The following is a 20,226-nucleotide window of genomic DNA, read 5'->3' on the forward strand; positions in this document are numbered from 1 at the left end:
AAGATGGGAAATCACAATCATGGGTGATCACAACTGCAGGGGTGGACATAGTCATGCATGGGGTGGGAGGGGGGAAGAATGAGAATTGTTAAGTCAACTTTTTTAGGGTTGAGGTACGGGGGGGGGGGGAGAAAGGCAAACACAAAATATCGTCTGGAATTATTTAATGCAACATTTGTGCTTTTCAAAATTAGTGATCGCAAAACAACACAAGTTTAAGAATTAAATCAAAATATTTCCAGCAAGATCATGAAAACAGCCCTCGAAACTGGGAGTTGGGAGAATGAATGACGTTTGGCTTTGGGGAATGAGATTACCATGAACTGCATTCTTCAAGGAGCTCTTCAAATAGAAACCAACTGAGAAAACTTAAAGCAACATATAAAAGGCAATTGGTTCAAAATGCATCAGACATCAAATTAGGCTAGAGCCACTGGCGTGGAAATTAGTCAGAGGTCCCTTTATTGTTGAAAAATCTAATAATTAATTCTTAGACAGAAACCATTCCTAACAGATTGCCATACACCAGTCAAAAAATGTTTTCACAGATTTGTTTATACAACTACATGGAAATGAGTGGGAAAGAAGATGAGTGCGGAGAGGCCAATATTTTTCTCATTACCTCAAACAGTACTTGTATTGCAGCTTATTGCCAAGGCAACTGCTTGAATGAGCTCTTTTAAAGTGGCTCCTTAACAGTTGATAACTTCCAGTTAGGTTTATCTATCACTCATAATGTGTCAAAATCTCAAACATTATGAGGTGAATATTAAAGAACAGATAGGGCAATGAAGAGGTATTTTTTAAAAAAGAACAAAAATTGTATACAAAATAAATAGTGCACGTTTCCACCCTCATTTGTTTAAAACAACCACTGAGAAAACTTCACTAAATTAATTCATCTGTTAGGTTACAATTGAATGTCAATCAAAATTTAAAAAAAAATCATATTTAGACACGAAACATGGCAATGATACCTGGAGGAAGGTATCTGAAAGGACAATAAAGATAAACAGAATCAAGTGAACTTTAGAAACACTAAGTACAGGGGTCCAAAAGGGAATAAAATGAATAGAAAGTATAAGAGAGGATGCAGTAATTAAAATTGGAAGCTGCCTTTTGTAGTTCCAAATTAAAAAATGAATCAAAAGGCTAACTATATACTGGAGATTGCAATCAAAGGCAAATTAAAAAGGAATAGAATTTGCTAAATTCAACAACAAAAAAGTGAAAAAGCAACAAGGGAAAAAATGATAAAATATGAAGGTAAGGAGGATACCAAAAGTTTTTTCAGATATATAAGGAGTAAAAGAGAAGCAAGGGTAGACATTGGATTGTTGGCAAATTACAAAGAAATAGTAATGAGGAGCAAAGAAATAGCAGATGAACTGAGTCATTCTCCACTGTGGAAGACACCAGAGCCATGTCAGAAATTTGAGAGGGTCAGGGGGCAGAAGTCAATGTAGCTGCCATTACCAAGGTGAAGGGGCGTGGCAATCTGCTAAATCACCTGGACCAGATAGAATACATCTGTGTCTCATGAGGCAAGGTATCTGATTGAAGTTTACTGGATATTGAATGGGCTAGAAAGAGAGAAGGTGGAGAAGCTGCTTTTAAATGTCTAGGATCAGAGGCCACAGTCTTAGAATAAAAAGACAATCCTTTAGAACAGAGATGAGAATTTTTTCATCTGGGCAGGGTAAATCAGTAGAATTCATTGCTATAGACAGCTATGAAAGTCAAGTCATTAGAAATATTTAAAACAGAGGTTAACAGGTTCTTGATTAGAAAGGGTTTGAAAGATTACGGGGAGTTGGGATTGAGAGAAAAAAGACATCTGCATGATTCTAATGGTGAAGCAGACTCAACAACCCAAAATGGCCAATAAGCCAATTCTGCTCTCTCATGGTCTAACAGTCATGCAGTTTTATAGCTAAAAAAACATGTTGCGAACAGAAGAAACTGACTAATGGTCACTAGTATTATTTATAACTGAGGTTATAAATTCAATTCAACACAGCAATTCAAATACGGAGCACACAATTATAGAAATTATAGTCAGCCTTTCTGTAATATAAAAAACAAATTATTCAGACTCCTTTTTCCCTTTTAGGCTTATTTTTAAAGAGACTTTTTGATCGGAGGTGGGTGAAGGGAGAGGCAGTATTCATAGTGGCTTCCTCTTGATCATTTGTGCTCTCTCCACACCTCACTCCTCCCATCTGACACTTGCACCATAATTCTGTTGCTCTCCTCTCCTCACTCTCATTCCTACCTGCAGCTCCTATAGTTTGAGCTATCTACTTAACTGAAAGGAAATTAAACCAAGACATATTTGTTGAACCAAAAGAATATTGGATTATCATCGTTGAAGATGTGGAAACTCTGTATCCTCTTCTTCACCGATATTACACAACTTTGGGGCAACACAGTTGGCGTAGCGGTTAGCGCAATGCCAGTGATCGGAGATGGGTTAAAATCCCACGTTGTCTGTAAGGAGTTTGAACGTTCTCTCCGTGTCTGCATGGACTTTCCCCAGGGGCTCCGGTTTCCTCCCACCATTCGAAATGTACCGGGGTTGTAGGATAATTGGGTATAAATTGGGCAGGACAGGCTCGTGGCCCGAAAGGGCCGGTTACTGTGCTGTATGTCTAAATATAATTAAAAAAAATGTAATTTAAACTTTACGCTCAATCACACTTGACTAAAACCAAGAGCAAGACAGATGGATGTCATGACTGAAAATGCTGGGAGAATGAAAGTGGCTTAGTGCAAATATTTGCTGATGCTCAGAGTGGACGTAGTGCAACAAACAGCACGTGCGAGATGGTAATCTCCCTCACCATCACTATTCCCGTTGTCCGCAGAGGCTTTTATTTTCTTTTAAAATTAAACTTGCCAATCTAAAATTAATCCTAATTCAGCACGTTTCCATATGCTACTTTTTACCTTCTTAACAACCTGGCTGAAGACAGCAGGGTTAGCATAGCACTTAGCACAGCACTATTCCAGCACCTGCAACCAGGGCTCGAAATCGGTACTGTCTGTAGGAGTTTGTACGCTCTCCCCGTGCCCGTGTGGGTTTCCTCCAGGAGCTTCAGTTTCCTCCTACCCTTCAAAAATGTACAGGGTTTGGAGCTAAATATGTATTTGGGGGGCACGGGCTTATGGGCCGGAAGGGCCTGTTACCATGCGGTGTCTGTAAATTAATTTAATAATGCAAATTGTACTTGCTCCATGGCCTTTTGTAATGCTGCTGCAAGATTTTCTAGTCATTTTTTCCCTCCTGTGAGGAGTTCCTGCATTCATCTGGCAGACAAGTCATTGTTTACAGAACTGCACTTTCAAAACTGCATTTAAAAAAAAAAATAAGCAGGATATTTGAAAACTACAAAAGGTGTAAAGAATAAATGCATAGAAATTTCATTACAATTCAGCATTAAATACTCTCGTAGTTCTTCACAACATAAAAATTCAAAACTGACAGATGTTATGTTGTTCTCCTGGCTGATTGAGATACTTATCGCCAGTTGTACTCACTAATTTCCTGCTTTTTTTGCACTTAGAAATTTGTGGAACTACACTTACTGATAAAATGTTTGTGAGGCCCATTAACCGGGATATTGCAGCATTCAGCAGGAAATCCTTGGTCATGTAACTGGTTACCTAAACATATTAAAATCAGGGAAACAAAATTAAAAGCAATTGTTGCAATCCTTGGCTGGCTGAGTGGAAATTGAAGACAGCAATCCTCTGCTTTAGAAATGAAGACACACATTAAGAGCACTTTTACTTCTGTAACAAGATTAAAAAGAAATTGCTGCTTGATGTCAGTGTAGAATCAGAAGTCTGATGGTTCAAATCCCACTGCCAGCATCCTTGTCAACATTTACCCTTCAAACAGATTATCTGAATAATATTACACTGATATGGGAATACGCTGCATGCAAATTATTTGCTGTATTCAAATTTTCTACCATATTTTTACATTACTACATTTCCAATGTCATTAATTGGGTGTGAAATACATTGATCGGGCTAAAAATACATGGAAGTTATAAAAGGCCTCTTAAAAATACAATTTTCTATTTTATTATTACAAGTCTGATGTGGGGCAGTTTGGGAGAATGGGAAGCAGCGACCTAGCATTCCTCTGCATATTCCTACTACTTGGTCGCAATATAAGCTTTAAGCAGCTAGTTAAAGGGCAACAGTTTTAAAAAAAAACCTAGTAACCTTGGTGATCTGTGCCCAAGATGGGCAGATTGCAGGAGTTGCGGATTCCAGGGGATCAAAGGACTGGTGCGTGGAATCAGAAGTGGGAAAACGTCAGAGGAGAAGTCTTGGAAACAATGTTACAGAGCAAGCGAGGGGTTCAACAGCTGAAGAACTCACACTCGGCTGCAGGCTGCTGGAGACTGGCTCATGGAAACGAGGTATTGGAACTGGACGCTGTGCGGCTGCAGAGTCTGCGGAAGTGCTAGAGGCAAATCCGCAACCACTGATGTATCTCTTTTGCTTCTCTTTCCCTTATTGTTGGGGGCATTGAGCAATGCTAGTGGCACCTGAAGGGAAAAGTTAACAAACTTTGTGGGTTCTTACATTTGGACGTGACTATAAAGCTACCTTATCTTGATTGTCTTCTGATTTCACTTAAAGATGGCAAACATTTGTTGTGCTTTAATTTCAAGGGCATACATGAACTGAACAGCAAGTGCAATTAAAGCTGTCCCCCCAATCCCCAACCTGCAACCGACAGGGACAAATACTTTTGATAATGGTTCCACTGGTGGTGATGGGGGAGGTGGGACGTGGGGAAAAAAAAAAGAAAAATCACCAATCAGAAGACAAACTTCTGCAGATACATTCTCACATTGAACAGTTTCTTATTCAATTCTACTTTCTCCACAACTACATTGCAGCTGTGGGAACTCAAAGGAGATTAAGCTAAACCCAACTGTTGGTGTGATTGTAACACTTGTGCCCAGACTCGTCTCGTTATGAACCTATCGAACCTGTACTCTTCCAAACACAACAGCAATCTATTTCAGATTATCTGTCACGCTCCATTTATGACCCCCTTGTCATTCCTTTTGTCCTTTTTTTGCTGAAATCTGAACTACTCCCAAACCTCAGTCTTGCTACTTTGAACATCCTATCTGACTCCACTTTGGATGCATTATGATCCTTAACTTTTCTGTTTGCTATGATTAGTTACCCTATCTTTAATTCCAGGCAGAGAAACAAAAAAAAACTACAGATGCTAGAAATCTGAAATAAAAACAGAAAAAATGCTAGAAAATCTCAGCAAGTCAGACAGTGCCAATGTAATGAGAAATAATGTTAACCCTTCAGGTTAGAGATCCTTTGCCAGATAACTCTTCTCACATAACACAACATAGTCTACAGTAGCATACAAATGGGTAGGCTGCTCAATATATAATGAAGAATTCCGGGAGTAAAAAGTAAGCAAAAAGTTTAAATTCTTATGATTAGTTTCAAACTTTTTCATGGGGAACTATAAACTTAAAAAAAGGTAATTACTTTCAAATTCATAGAATTTGGAAATTATTATTTTGAGGCAATTAAGACTCCAAATGTACAAATTAGCATTTAATGGTAAGAAAGCTTAAACTAAGACTTGGGAAACCTTTAAAAAAAAACTCACTCAGTATTGCTTTGATTGATCAATCCATAGTGGGAGTCAGATCATTTACTTCTGAAGATTACACTAGAGAAAGCCATGGAGGTGCAGAGTATCAATGAAGGCACCATCCACGTTCCCCTGCATTTGTGTTTAATTTAGAGGTTGCCATCAGATTAAACAGTAGTACAGCTTGTAATGTAAATTCTGGATCATCATTTTAATTGATGTAGTGATTTATAACATTGATTTGGTTATATGGCTGACTTTTACTCCCCTTTATCCATTTGGTTCTGGTTCAAGTTATCTCACAAGTTATTTGTGCTTTGTGTTTAGCAAATTTTTTTCTCTCCTTATTTTTATTTAAAAATCAATTTTACAATAAATATTTTCTTGGAAGGATTGGAGGGAATAGTTCAAAACAGCATGGAAGCAGCCACAAGTAGCCCACATAGCACCAGCTTGTGCTCATCACTGGGAATTCACTGGCAAAAAAAAGGTCAGCCCTAAGAAACAGAAGCAGGAGCAGCCCTTGAATTGCTTCTCGTCTCCACTACCTCCATACCTTTTATCAGCCTAATTGCTAAATACACAATCTCAACTTTGAATCCAGTCAACAATTGAGCATTCACAGATCTTGCCATCAGAAATTCCATAATGTTGTGGCTCTGTGTGAAATGTATATTGAAATATTAAGATCAGTTTCACATTAAGAATGCTTACATTCTAATTATTGCTTAGTGGCTTGTGGATGAAGGGAGAAGAATAAAGGGAGGTGCAAATTTCTTCCAATTATATCTAACTTTCCCTGAGCAGTTCAGATCATCAAAAACAGGACAATTTAAAGTATCAATTTTTGAAGGAGGGATGTCTTAACAACTACTTGGTGTTTTAGAAAAACTAAATGAATTAGTGGCTAACACAAAAATTGCACATACTTGAGAAATGGCATAGTTTTTGCTCTGCCATATCTTCTTGGCTTCTGATTTCTCCTTTTCATTGAGAAGTTTGGGACAGGGGATTATTCCAGCATTCCGAGCATCAATCAACTTTGTCACCAGGGTCCAAAGCTTTACTTGCCACCTGAGCACACCAGGAATGGCATCCTCTGTTCGTAGAGAAAGATAAACAAGTTACACTCAACAGGTTCCAGTATCTAATATTCTCAGGTCTGCTCACCATGGCTGACCATTCATGTTCATTTTTATTTGTGACTCTGTGACTTTATTGATCTCAAGAACTTGCCCAATGGCCTTTTAAAATTATTGACAGAATCAGTTTTCAGCAACTTTTCAGATAAACACACCAGATCCTGACAACTGAATCAAGACATTTTACTTCATCTGTCACCAGTGACTTGGACTCCTACATCTCCTGCAGTTAGATAATCTGCTTTGTTAAGGTCTTCACCATCCTCTCTCAGCTACCACCGACGACAATGTGTTGTTTAGTCCCTTTCCCCAAATTCCTTTTCTCTCCAACTTAAAACACTTGATTTATAACCTTTCAATTCCAATAAAGCACTAATCTGAAATGCTGTCAGTTTCTTTCCCAAAGATGCTGTCTGACTTGCAAAGCATTTCAAGCAATTTCTCCTGTTAGACTTCTCGGCATCTCCAGTGCTTTTCCTGAGTCTCAATGTGGACAAGATGAAAGAGATGATCATGGACTTCAGAAGGACCAAGAACAACCACCCTTCACTACATATCAATAACTCGGTAGTAGAGAGAGTGAAGAGCACCAAATTCCTTGGAGTTCACTTAACAAGTGACCGATAGGGGGTGTGGCAATACGAAGGACTTAGACAGATGTGTTTTGGTTGAGCTTTGCATGAAGAATACTAAATAGTTAAAACTTGAAAAATCAAGATTTTCTTCATCAAAAATAGATAAAACTAGCACAAAGAAGCCAAGACAGCCAAAAACAAAGGTTGAAGAAGTTCGTATTCAACCAGGAGCATCAGGTGAAAATCTGAAAGGGAGCGGTACAAAAATGGTGACGTGACTGGCAGAACCAGGTAAAATTGGGGAGGCAGGTCAAGAATTGGGCATCATCCTGGAAAAAAAGAGAGTTTGAGCGACTAATTCATGTGTTGAAATGGTGAGGAGAGACATGATGGAGAAAATTACCAAAGTAAACGAGATTGTTGAAGACCTGATGGAGAGAATGGGTCAAGCTGATGAAAACGCATGAAAAACTTGAGGCTTTGGAAAAAGAAGCCAAAGAATGGGAGTTGGATAAACAAGGATTGCCGGACAAAAATTGACCATATGGAGAACTTTAGTTGATGGAACAATGTCTAAATCATTGAACTGAGGGAAGAGACCTCGTGAACATTTTTCAAAAATGGATCCCACAAGGGTTGGGAGAAGACAACTTTGGAGAAAAACTGCATATCAAGAGAGCTCACCAAACACTCAGACCCAGAAGGGCTGGCGATCACACCAGTTCTGATGTGACTTTTAAGCTACCGAGAACGGGAGATAATTCTGGGAGGAGCATATGATTACTTTAAGCAGAATAATGGCCAGCTGAGAATGGTCATGAAAAGGTACTATTTTTTTCAAGATTTAGCCTGATCTTGATTAAAAAAGGAAAAGAATTTGAAGATGTGAAAAGACAACTACATGCTAAAAACTTGAAATACTCAATGATCTTAAGGGTCGAAGTAGTGGAAGGGAACAAGTGATTTTTCAAGACCAAGAACGAGGTGGAAGACTTTCTGCGGTTTGTAAAAAAAAATTAAGGTTGAAGATTGTGAAAATATTTATAATGGAACAAAGTAATAAAAGTGTATTTTTAAAAATTTTATTAAATCACTTTGTATTTATGGTTTAAAAATAAAGTACAGAGAAATATTCATGGAGAGCTCAGTAAAGAAAATAAATCTGGGAAAAGTGGTAGCAGGGTGGAGACTCTGGTACAAGGGGGAGAATATGGTGCCTGGAAAAAAGTAACAAAAAAAAAGCTAAAGGGAGAGGTTATTTTTCCTTGAGAGATTTCGTAGGCTTTATTTCGCAAGCTTTCTGGGCTCTATGTATACGTCACCATTGGGGAGGGACACGGTGTGCTTTTCTTAAACGGGAAGGATTATTACTTAAAGAGTCAAAGAGATTTTACTGTTTTAAAAAAAGTTTGAAAGAAGAATATGGATAAAACATGAAAATGTATTAGTTTTAATGTTAATGGAATTAATGGGTTGGTGAAGAAAAAACGGGTCTTAGAATACCTAAAAAAAATTAAAGGCAGATATTGTCTTTTTACAAGAAACACATTTTACCAAATTGGAACATGCTAAATTAAGAAGAGGATGGGTGGGACAAGTAATATTGTCTTCATTTGGATCAAAAGCACGAGGTGTAGAGATTTTAATTAATAAAAATATACCAATAATAATAGAAGAGACATTAACTGATCAAGCTGGAAGATTTGTAATGGTACACTGTAAAATTTATGCAGAATCATGAATATTTATGAATATTTATACCTCAAATTAAGACTATGAAGTCCTTATGACAGGGGAAGACAAAATATATTGATTGGAGTTTTCAATTTTTGTTTAGATCTAATACTGGACAAATCAGTGAGAATAACAAGGGTGAAAGCAGCAAAAACGACACTGTCATTTATGAAGGGTTTAAATCTAATTGATAATATGGAGGCAGCTCAACCCCTTAATTCTACTCAAGGGTACATGACTCATATACAAGGATTAACTTATTTTTAATGTCTGCCCAATTATAAAGTAGTGGTAAAAATGAAGTGCTTGACAAGACTTTTATCAGACCACACACCATTAACAATCCTGATAAAGAAAAGCAAGAATGTACAAATGGTGCCTTAATGCTATGTTATTAAAAGGAAGGATTTTTGTGAATTTATTAGGAGATGGAAAAATATTTTGTGAAAACAATCTTCCTTCCACTGACAACAGTTTTCTAATATGGAATATGCTTAAAACTTACTTGAGGGGACAAATTATTTCTTACACTAAAATTCTTGAGAGAATATATGAAAGATTTAGAAGGTCTAGAGAAGGATATAACAAAATTGGAAAAAATATCAGATATCAGGAACATAAAATATAGAATATTAAAGAACAAAAAATTCTAATACACAACAAACATAAAGAATGGAGAAAATATTAAAACTAAAGAAAAATATTATGAACTAGGAGAATGGGCACATAAAGTGCTACCTTGGCAGATTAAAGCAGTTATCATCCAGAATGATAAATGCAATAGACAAAGAAGTTGAGCCGATAACATATAATCAAAAAATTAAATAATACGCTTAGACAATACTATATGAAACTCTACAAATCTGAATTAGTAGGAGACAAAAACAAGATGGAAGAATTTTTAAATAAATGTTGAACTTCTAAACTAGGAGAGAAAGAAAAAGATGATTTAGGTGTTCCTTTTACAAGGGAAAAAATAAAGAAAGCTCTGGGTACCTTACAAGCTAATAAGCCCCCAGGGGAAAATGGGTTCTCTCCTGAGTTCTATAGGAAATTTAAATATTTGTTGATGCCTCTTTTGATGGATGTCTCCAGGCAGTAGAGACCCAAACCCTCCCAGAAACCTTTTCAACTGTAATAATTACAGTGCCACCGAAGAAAGGTAGAGATCCATTAAAAACCTCATCATATAGACAAATATCACTTCTGAATGCAGACTATAACATTCTAGCAAAGGTACTAGCTAATAGACTGGGTGAGTAATTACCAAAATTAATAATCCAGATCAGGTGGGATTTGTTAAAGGAAAGCATTCTTCAAATATCCTCGGTAGATTATTCAATATAATCATATGGCAAAATCAAGGTTGAATCCAAACATAACTAATTTTGGTTTGGGTCCAAAAATAAAATTTTATCATGAAAAAAGCAGGGTGGTGCTAAATCGGGGTTTCAATAAATCATTGTAATTACAGTTAAAATTAAAACACAATTTTCTTTGCAAACTGACATCTCCGCTGCTCGCGGCAACCTGATGTCCACACTGCTCACGGCAGCCCCAGGTCCCTGCAAACCCTAAGCACTCATACTTGCTCCTGACGGCAGCCTGAAGCCCGAGTCTAATGACTTATTGCGTTATATTTGAATTCGCATTAAATCGGATTGTGTTAAATCAGAGTTCCACTGTATTTCTTTAGATGCAGAAAAAGCATTTGACTGACTAGAATAGTCTTTCTTATATAAAATGTTGGAAAGATTTGGTGTAGGTAGAAAATTTATAAATTGGATTAAAAGCTCTCTATCATAAGCTACAAGTTAAAATTATAATAATCAAATGTCATTTTTTTTTCCCCTTTGAGTAGGTCGAGTAGACAAGGTGTCCCCTATCACCTGCATTATTCATCCTAGCCATTGATCCTCTGGTGGAGATTTATAAGAAAAGACCCGGATATGCATATTTATGGAAAAAAAATATTAAAAAACAAATGACCTATCGTGGACACTCAGCATCTCCTCACGTATCAGGAAGGTGCAACCTTCTATAGGAGCTCTTTCCAGGTGGTCCTGGCTGGCTGCATCAGTGTATTAAGATTGCTGCAGAGGATTTGATTGGAGGTCAATCCACAGGATCATAAGAATTATGATACTCTCAAATTCACACAAAATTTGCAGCTTTTATTTCCCAATTCATTTGCAAGATGTGAGTGTCACCAAAAAGTCCAGTATTTCCTGCTCATCGCCAAATGTTCTCAAGGTAGCAATGGGCCATCTTCTTGTTCTTCTGCAGTCTGTGTGAAAATACTTCACTTTTGTTAAGTTACCAGATTTTTACCAAGTGATAAAATTTCCTATTCAGTTTGTTATGAGATCAGGAGGGCAAGTTGCATATGACAGCATTCCCATTCTACTACTTTGTCACTTAGGTGGCAGAGGTCATGCATTTGGGGGCCCTCCATTAAAGAAGCCTTGATGAGCTGACGAACTTTGTCGACAGTACACATTCCAGCCATAGTACCCTTGTGGCAAAGGGAAGAATTGATATTTATGGCACCACTCTGGAAGGTTTCCAATTTACAGTCGCAAGATATTTGTTGGTGGAATCACTTACTTTTAACATCCCATAGAATATCTTGCTCAGGAGGAGCAGCATACAGAATATAAAGACGCACTGTATCAATTCCATATTGCTGGACCACTTCTGCTGGGTCAATGCCGTTGTATTTGGATTTGCTCATTTTTTCCCAGGTGATCTGGAGTTTCTCCAAGGTCCTAGCATGGACTGGTTCAGGGCCTTGTAAGAAAAATGAAAACAGTGAAATAGACATTCATTTTTGAAGCTCACTTTGTAATTTGCAAAGATTGTGCCTTTGCTCCATACCCATTTCTACATTTGCCTAGCAAAATCTGTCAATCTTAGCAGATTGTAGGGCATCCAAAGGTGGGAGAATTAGGATGTTTGACAACATTTAAAAAAATCCTCTATTTGGATTTCATGGACAGCAAGCAAAGCAACATTTCTAATGGTATTTTCATATCTCCCCCCCACCAATCAACGTGATCTACCAGATTAATTGTCTGAAGAGGGTGTGCAAAAATCATTGAGGATCCCTTCCACCCTGCAGACAGCATCTTTCATCCGCTTCCATTGGGAAAGAGATACAGACTGAGGAACAGCTTCTTCCCACAGGCAGTGAGAATGCTGAACGACCAAAAGATCTGCTCACACTATCTATCTGAGACTCTCATATTTACAAAATAAAATTTATTTATTTGAATATATGAATACTTGTTCCGCATAAGTATTGCTTGTCTGTATATGTGTTATGTGTGGTTGTGTGTCCATACTGGTCAATACAAGCCCTACACCACTGCATATTCAAGGTTCCTGGTTGAACAGGATCTTGATTTAAAACTCTCACCTACACTTTAACTTTTCTTCATTAATATTCCCTTCTTGTCTGAATTCTCCTCCATCCCTGAAATCCTTCAATATTTCTCCAATCTTCTAATTCTGGTTTCTTAAATAACCCTGAATTTAATTGCTTCACCACTGACAGCCATGCCCTCAGCAGTCAAGGCCCTGCATAGGAAGTTCAAGCAGCGACTTACCACTGAAATTTATTTCTTCTTTTTTTAGATATTGGCCATTTGATGGCAATCGATAAGTCTTCCCCTTGATAAGTCCGTGGATGAGGAGTTTATGGAAAGGTTCTCTGCACCCAGATGAGAGAATGGGAAAGCTCAGATTACATAAACAAAATCAAATGACCACAGAATGACACATGACTGACATTTATGACAAATCACAGCAAATGTTAATGAGGAAAATGGACCAAGAAAACAAATGATTATCCTCTTATCCTCACAGACACTGACAATGTAATTGATTTTGTATGAGGAAGAGCCAACAGAAATTAAATTAGTATCAAATTAAAAGTGCCAAAAGGAAACACTCATTGTCAGCTGCAATTTCCAGCAATGCAGACTTTGAGATCTGCCTCTTTGCTTTCTTTGTTTTCCTCATGAACTGTCTCACCACTAATTTTTCTTCATTCCCATGAAAAGACCTTGCCCTGAAATGTTAACGCAGTTTCTCTCGCCACAGATGTTGCCTAAATTTAAGTATTTCTAGCATTCATGTTATTTTCTTTTATATTAAGACAACTTATTGTTTCTTCTCTGGACAGGACGGCTTTGTAAGGTGAGCCTGCTGGGCAGCTCGCTTCTTTGCCAGCAGCTCCTGGATTTCCTGGCTGTTTTCGTCAAACCAGTCCTTGTTTTTCCTGGAGGAGAAGCCCAGTACCTCTTCAGTGGATTGCAGTATGGTAGTCTTCAACTGATCCCAGAGGGTTTCAGGGGACGGGTCCGTGAGGCGGGTTGCATCGTCGAGCTTTGCTTTGAGGTTTGCCTGGAAGTTTCCTCTCGCTTCGTCTGACTGCAGGTTTCCAACATTGAACCTCTTTTTGGGGGCTTTACTGTTCCTGGGCTTTGGCTTGAAGTGAAGGTTGAGCTTGCAGCGAACCAGCCGGTGGTCAGTGTGGCATTCCGCGCTAGGCATGACCCTGGTGTGGAGCACATCTCGTTTGTCACTTTCTCGCACCAGGATGTACTCTTTGCAGACGATGCCGCTTTAGTTGCCCATTCAGAGCCAGCTCTTCAGCGCTTGACGTCCTGCTTTGCGGAAACTGCCAAAATGTTTGGCCTGGAAGTCAGCCTGAAGAAAACTGAGGTCCTCCATCAGCCAGCTCCCCACCATGACTACCAGCCCCCCCACATCTCCATCGGGCACACAAAACTCAAAACGGTCAACCAGTTTATCTATCTCGGCTGCACCATTTCATCAGAAGCAAGGATCGACAATGAGATAGACAACAGACTCGCCAAGGCAAATAGCGCCTTTGGAAGACTACACAAAAGAGTCTGGAAAAACAACCAACTGAAAAACCTCACAAAGATAAGCGTATACAGAGCCGTTGTCATACCCACACTCCTGTTCGGCTCCGAATCATGGGTCCTCTACCGGCATCACCTACGGCTCCTAGAACGCTTCCACCAGCGTTGTCTCCGCTCCATCCTCAACATCCATTGGAGCGCTTTCATCCCTAACGTCGAAGTACTCGAGATGGCAGAGGTCGACAGCATCGAGTCCACGCTGCTGAAGATCCAGCTGCGCTGGATGGGTCACGTCTCCAGAATGGAGGACCATCGCCTTCCCAAGATCGTGTTATATGGCGAGCTCTCCACTGGCCACCGTGACAGAGGTGCACCAAATAAAAGGTACAAGGACTGCCTAAAGAAATCTCTTGGTGCCTGCCACATTGACCACCGCCAGTGGACTGATATCGCCTCAAACCGTGCATCTTGGCGCCTCACAGTTTGGCGGGCAGCAACCTCCTTTGAAGAAGACCGCAGAGCCCACCTCACTGACAAAAGGCAAAGGAGGAAAAACCCAACACCCAACCCCAACCAACCAATTTTCCCCTGCAGCCGCTGCAACCGTGTCTGCCTGTCCCGCATCGGACTTGTCAGCCACAAACGAGCCTGCAGCTGACGTGGACTTTTACCCCCTCCATAAATCTTCGTCCGCGAAGCCAAGCCAAAGAAGACAACTTATTCTGCACAGAGATATTTACTAGTCTTGGCAGTGACCAGTGGAGAAGAGAATGGGTAATTTATTTTGAGCATGTAAGGAAAATAATAAGTCAGTGGTTGTGGGAGTACATTGGCCCTCAACCCTTTATTTTTTTTTAAAATCACACCTTCAGAAAAAAGCCCAAAACAGCAGGGAAAATAGTCTAGCTTTTAATTTAAAAGAATCTTCATGTTCTTCACTGGATCCAGTTAACAGAAACATAATAAATCTAAAGTAAAATTTCTATCTACTGTCCTACTGCTCCAGAGACTAATGACCAATCCTGACTTGGGTGGTCTGTGTGGAATTTGCATGCTCCCTCTGTGCTTGTTGGACTTCCTGACCCATGTGGGGTCTGGCCTGGAAGAAAACAGAATTCTTAAATCTATTATTTCACATTCAGCACTTATTGAGCCTTAATGTCTTGTCAGTTAGACAAGGGGGAACCACTGATGGGCTGTGTTTGGTATCAGTTGGTCTTAATCCAGCCCTGTCAACATCACATCTGAAAGAAAACATCTCCTTCAGCAGTCATTCAGTAGTCTTCTCATGTCCAGGTCAGGAATTTTATGTTAAATTTATAGACAACTGCAGCCCTCCTCCATCAGATAATCATCCTAATTAACTTGTAGTGCATCACCAACAGATGCTCAATTCATTCTTCATTCTGTTTAAAAATTCAGACCAGTGAAAAAAGCACACCTGAGATTTGTTTTGTTTGAAAATGAGAAAGCGTCACTGCCAAATTATATGCTGAAGGACATTCGTATAAAATTTGTAATGCTTCTTCCCAATGAAGCAAACTTAAGGGCATACAGCTCAGCTGCCCTGCCTAGGGACAAATAGCTGCTACTGCACCTAATGGCCAAGAATCTAGTGGAAGCAAACCACACCAACTCACACATGGCAAATATCCTCTCGACAGCTCATGGCAAATTAAAAAGTACACAAAAGCTTAATTGCACTGACCCAGTTTGACATATGAATTATCAAGGGACAATGAGGCAGGTGGGGGGGGGGGGGGGGGGAAAGGAAAAAAAAAAAAATCAGACCCAAATAATTTTGTTGCTTACATTTTTTGAATAGGACTTACCGGTGTTTGACCATGTGGTGATCATTGCAGAAGTGACTCATGAATCTTGCATAGTATAGATGCATGACAGCATGCTCTTTCCCTCCAATGTACAAATCTACAGGCATCCAGAAGTCTGCTAATAAGCTGTCGAAGGGCCTTACAAATAAATAGTTGCAGACAGTTAGCAATTATATTCAAAGCTATTAATTCTTTCAGTTAAGCCAACATTATTATTTTTATACAAAGCCCAACCTCAATTTTCTGGGATAACTGATTGCCAAACAACTGAAGAATTTATAACACACATCAGATTATTATCACCATTGTTTGCTTTAGTGGAATACCTATTTACAGCCACATTTATTGTGATTGAATACATTTTACAGTTTACTATTAACATTAAAAGAATTTCAGATAGCAAAATCATCCAGACTGAAGATGACTTTATTTATGTCCATCTTGAAACCAAACTGTGCAAATGTGCCCAATCCATTCTCTGACCAAATGCACAAAAATTAATAATCTCATTTTTGGTTTTAGGGCTTAGCAAATTATAGCACCTTCTTTCAAAGTAAATATTCAATTATAGAAAGAAGTGGAGGTTACTTAGCAAAGTGTTTGTTCAGCCATTCAGTGAAATCATGGTTGATTGTGATCTACGATCCAGTGATCACTGGGGGAAAAGAGGTGGAGAGGGTGAGCAAATTTAAGTTCTTGGGAGTCACTATCTTGGAGGATCTTTCCTGGATCCAACACACATGGCATCATGAAGAAAGGACATTAGCACTTTTATTTCTTCAGGAGTTTGCGGAGGTTTGATAATGATGCCAGAAATCCTGGCGTAAAGCCCTCCAAAAGGCAGTGGACATAGCCCAGGACGTCACAAGCAAAACCGTCCCCATTATTGAGAACATCTACAGGGAACCCTGCCAACACAGAGAAGCAGCAATCTTTAGGGATCCACACAAACCAGCATACGCTCTGTTCTTGCTGCTGCCATCAGGAAAGAAGTATGGGAGGGGGAGTGTGGCCATGCTGGATGGCTGTGCAGACGTGCTTCTCCGAGCTCTCTGAAAAAAGTTATCAAAAGACACCAAAAAGTGGGTTTGATAGAATTCTTTTGACTGTAAAAAAATGTGGATATATCTTTTGAAGAAAACTTGAAGGTTGACTGGAAGATTGCACAGATAAAAAAGAAAATCAACAATGCAAAAAGCTCCAGATTTGCCAGCCGCTCCAATGGACAGCGTGGGTGGAGATGCTTCTTCTTCCCAACGAACGCTAGATCTGGAAACTCTGCTGCAAGAATTCGGAGGTCTGGGAAAACGTTTCATAAATGTGGAGATTGCTATTAAAGAGTTTACCACTTCAAAGAAAGAGGTGGGTGAAGTCATTAGTGATTTAACTGAAAGAATGGATAGTGCTGAGAGAGATCTCGGCAAACATGACAAACAAATTGAAGAATTACAAAAGCAAGCTGAAAAGTGGGTGACAGGTAAGCAACTTCTTCTGACAAACTGGATCACATGGAGAACTTCAGTTGGAGGAACAACGTGAGAATAGTTAGTCTGAGAGAAGGTGCAGAAGGCAGAGATGCTGTGAAATTCTTCAAGACTTGGATTCCTCAAGTCCTTCGCACCGAAGAATTCAGCAAACGAGTCCAAATTGAATGTGCTCACTAAACTCTTGGATCGAGAATGGGTGAAGCCTGCCCTCGACCCGTTTTGGTGAGATTGCTGAGCTTCAAGGATAGAGAGATGATCCTAAGAGTTGCTTATAAAAATACAGGTACACGATCCTTTATCCGGAACCCTTGGGGGACAGTGTGTTCCAAATTTCGTATTTTTCCAGATTTTGGAAACCAAGATTTAAGCCCACCCAAATTATGCTGTTGTATCCACCCCCACCCCCTTCCAGATGCCCTGCCGACTCCCCTCACCCCCCCCTCGCCTGCCTGACTCGCGCTGCTGGTCCCTCGCTTGCCCAACTCACGCTGCCGGTTTCCCCCTTCTCGCCCACCCTCCTCGCACTGCCAGTCTCTCGACTTGTGCTGCCGGTCTCTCGCCTGCCCGACTCGCGCTGTCAGTCTCCCCCTCCTCGCCTGCCCAACTGGCACAGCTGCCTCTCTCCCCACTTGCCGGATTTTGGAGCTTTCTGGATTTTAGATGTCCGGATAAAGGATCATGTACCTGTACACGGAATTCTTGTTCCCTAATAAAGTGGGACAATGCAGAGATCAGGTTTTTTTCAGGACTTCAACAATGCAGTAATTCAGAAGGGAGTTCGACGTTAATTCAGAAGAGAGTTCGACATGGTCAAGAGGCAGCTCTGTGAAAAGAACTTTAAGTACGTGATGTTGTACCCAGCAACTTTGAGAGTGGAAATCTCTGAAAGTAACAGAAGATACTTCAAATCGAAAGAGGAAGTGGAAGAGTTCATTCAACAACTATAAAGAGGAGCAATTAAAAGAAGATAGACATGAGAAAGGTTGACAAATGAAAAGAGTGATGTAAATAAGATATTTTATGGACATAATAAAGTTTATTTTGGAAGCACATCTTAAATTTATGAAGAAATGTCAATGTTTTATCCTCTCTATGCTTCTCAGGGAGCTCGGAGAGTGGAAAGAAGGTACCAGGGGGTTAATGGAGTCAGTAGGGGAGTTTAGTTTTCAAGGTGGTGCTTTAGGGTGGGGTTATTGTGGGGTGGGGGGGGTGGAGGGGGAGGACTTTTCTTCATCATTTAATTCAAAAGCAGCAGGAGTGGCATTCCTAATTAATAGAAATATTCAGATTACCATAGAAAATACTTCCGTGGACCAAGCAGGTAGATATGTAATGATAAATGGCAAATTTTATTCAGAATCTTGGACTTTGATGAATATCTACAGCCCAAATTATGACAACAAGGCCTTTATGATGGATGAGTTTCTAAAAACGGAAGATGGAAGGCAAAATTATATTGATTGGTGGAGACTTTAATTTTTGATTGGATTCAATTCTCAATAAATCAGTAAAAACAGTAACAAGAGCTAAGGCGGCTAAGTTAACTCTTTTATATTTGAAAGACTTAAATTTGATGGATGTGTGGAGACAGACCAATCCTAAGGAAAGAGATTACTCGTTTTATTCAAAAAAAAATTCACATACTAGAATAGACTTTTTTTTTTAAAAATAGAGTTTGAAGGACAGAGTAGTAAAAACTGAATACTTACCCAGGCTATAGTCGAATCATTCGTCACTAACTTTAGTAATCAGAGAAACAAGAAAGCAAATATAGGTGGTAACTGAATACGATGTTGCTAAAAAGGGAGGATTTTAGACAATTTATAAGTCGGCAGATTGAAATTTATTGTGAAACAAAGTTAGGATTGACAGATAATAGTTTTTTAACATGGGATACATTAAAAACATACTTAAGAGGACAAATCATTTAATTTACAAATAAGATTAAAAGAGAATTTAATGTAGAAATAAATAAACTGGAGAAAGAAATAGGGGAATTAGAAAAAGAATATTAGAGAACAGGGGAACAGGATAAATATGGAATAATGGAAAATAAGAAAATTCAATATAATACTTTGCAAACCTATAGAGAAGACAATATTAAACACAAAAAAGAAATACTATAGCGGCAGCTACGAAGAAAGAGACTCTCCTTCACCACATTGTGAGTTTCAATGGCAGTTTAATTCAAAACCCTCGCAAGCTCCTTTAAGGGCACTGTGAGCTCCACCCCCGCGTGGGCGGTGATGTCATCACGCTGCCTGGGGTGCGCGCTCAGCTCAAACAATGAGGCAAAGAAGTCCCTCGATGGAGCCCTGTACTCGCAACTGTCCCGCTGACGTGGCGGTAGAAGTGGGGCCGGTTTGTTACGAGTAAGTGTGTCGGCACAATACTACAAATTAGGAAAAAGTACTGGCATGGCAAGTGAAGGCTGAAAAATCAGCAAGAGCTATACATGCTATATATAATCAGAAAGATATAAATGAAATATTTAAACAATATTATAAAAATTTATATAAATCTGACTCGCTGGGAGATGAGGCTGAAATAGAGAAATTCCTGGATGGTGTGGAATATTCCCGATGTTGAATAATGAGGACATATAGGAATTAGATTTACATTTTACTAGGGAGGAAATTAGGTATAGGATGAGGATTTATTAACTGGATTAGGCCATTATATCAAAAACCACAAGCAAAAATAATAACCAATAATCAAACATCTGGAATGTTCCCATTGAGTTAATTGAGTAGGCAAGGCTTCCCCCTCTCTCCGGCATTATTTGTAATAGTGATAGAACCTCTACCAGAAATAATTAGGGGTGATCCTAAAATTAAAGGCTTCAAGATTGGGTGAGTCCAACACAAAATTAGTTTGTTTGCCGATGATATAGTGTTATACATGTCTGAAC

General features: G+C 39.2%; 1 protein-coding gene across 2 annotated transcripts in view; it reads right to left on the bottom strand.

Moving 5' to 3' along the window:
- The window catches only part of lars2 (leucyl-tRNA synthetase 2, mitochondrial), a 125,235-nt gene that overhangs the window by 17,825 nt on the left and 87,184 nt on the right, over window positions 1–20,226 (bottom strand). For both annotated transcript variants that reach the window (XM_069911617.1, XM_069911626.1), the window contains 5 exons: window positions 15,829–15,966; window positions 12,713–12,816; window positions 11,712–11,894; window positions 6,583–6,752; window positions 3,589–3,666 (listed from right to left, as the gene is read on the bottom strand). In XM_069911617.1, coding sequence (XP_069767718.1) covers window positions 3,589–3,666; window positions 6,583–6,752; window positions 11,712–11,894; window positions 12,713–12,816; window positions 15,829–15,966 — 673 coding nt within the window. The remainder of the gene's footprint in view (window positions 1–3,588; window positions 3,667–6,582; window positions 6,753–11,711; window positions 11,895–12,712; window positions 12,817–15,828; window positions 15,967–20,226) is intronic.

Source organism: Narcine bancroftii, chromosome 1, assembly GCF_036971445.1.
Source record: "Narcine bancroftii isolate sNarBan1 chromosome 1, sNarBan1.hap1, whole genome shotgun sequence".
In the NCBI taxonomy this organism is placed as follows: Eukaryota; Metazoa; Chordata; class Chondrichthyes; order Torpediniformes; family Narcinidae; genus Narcine; species Narcine bancroftii.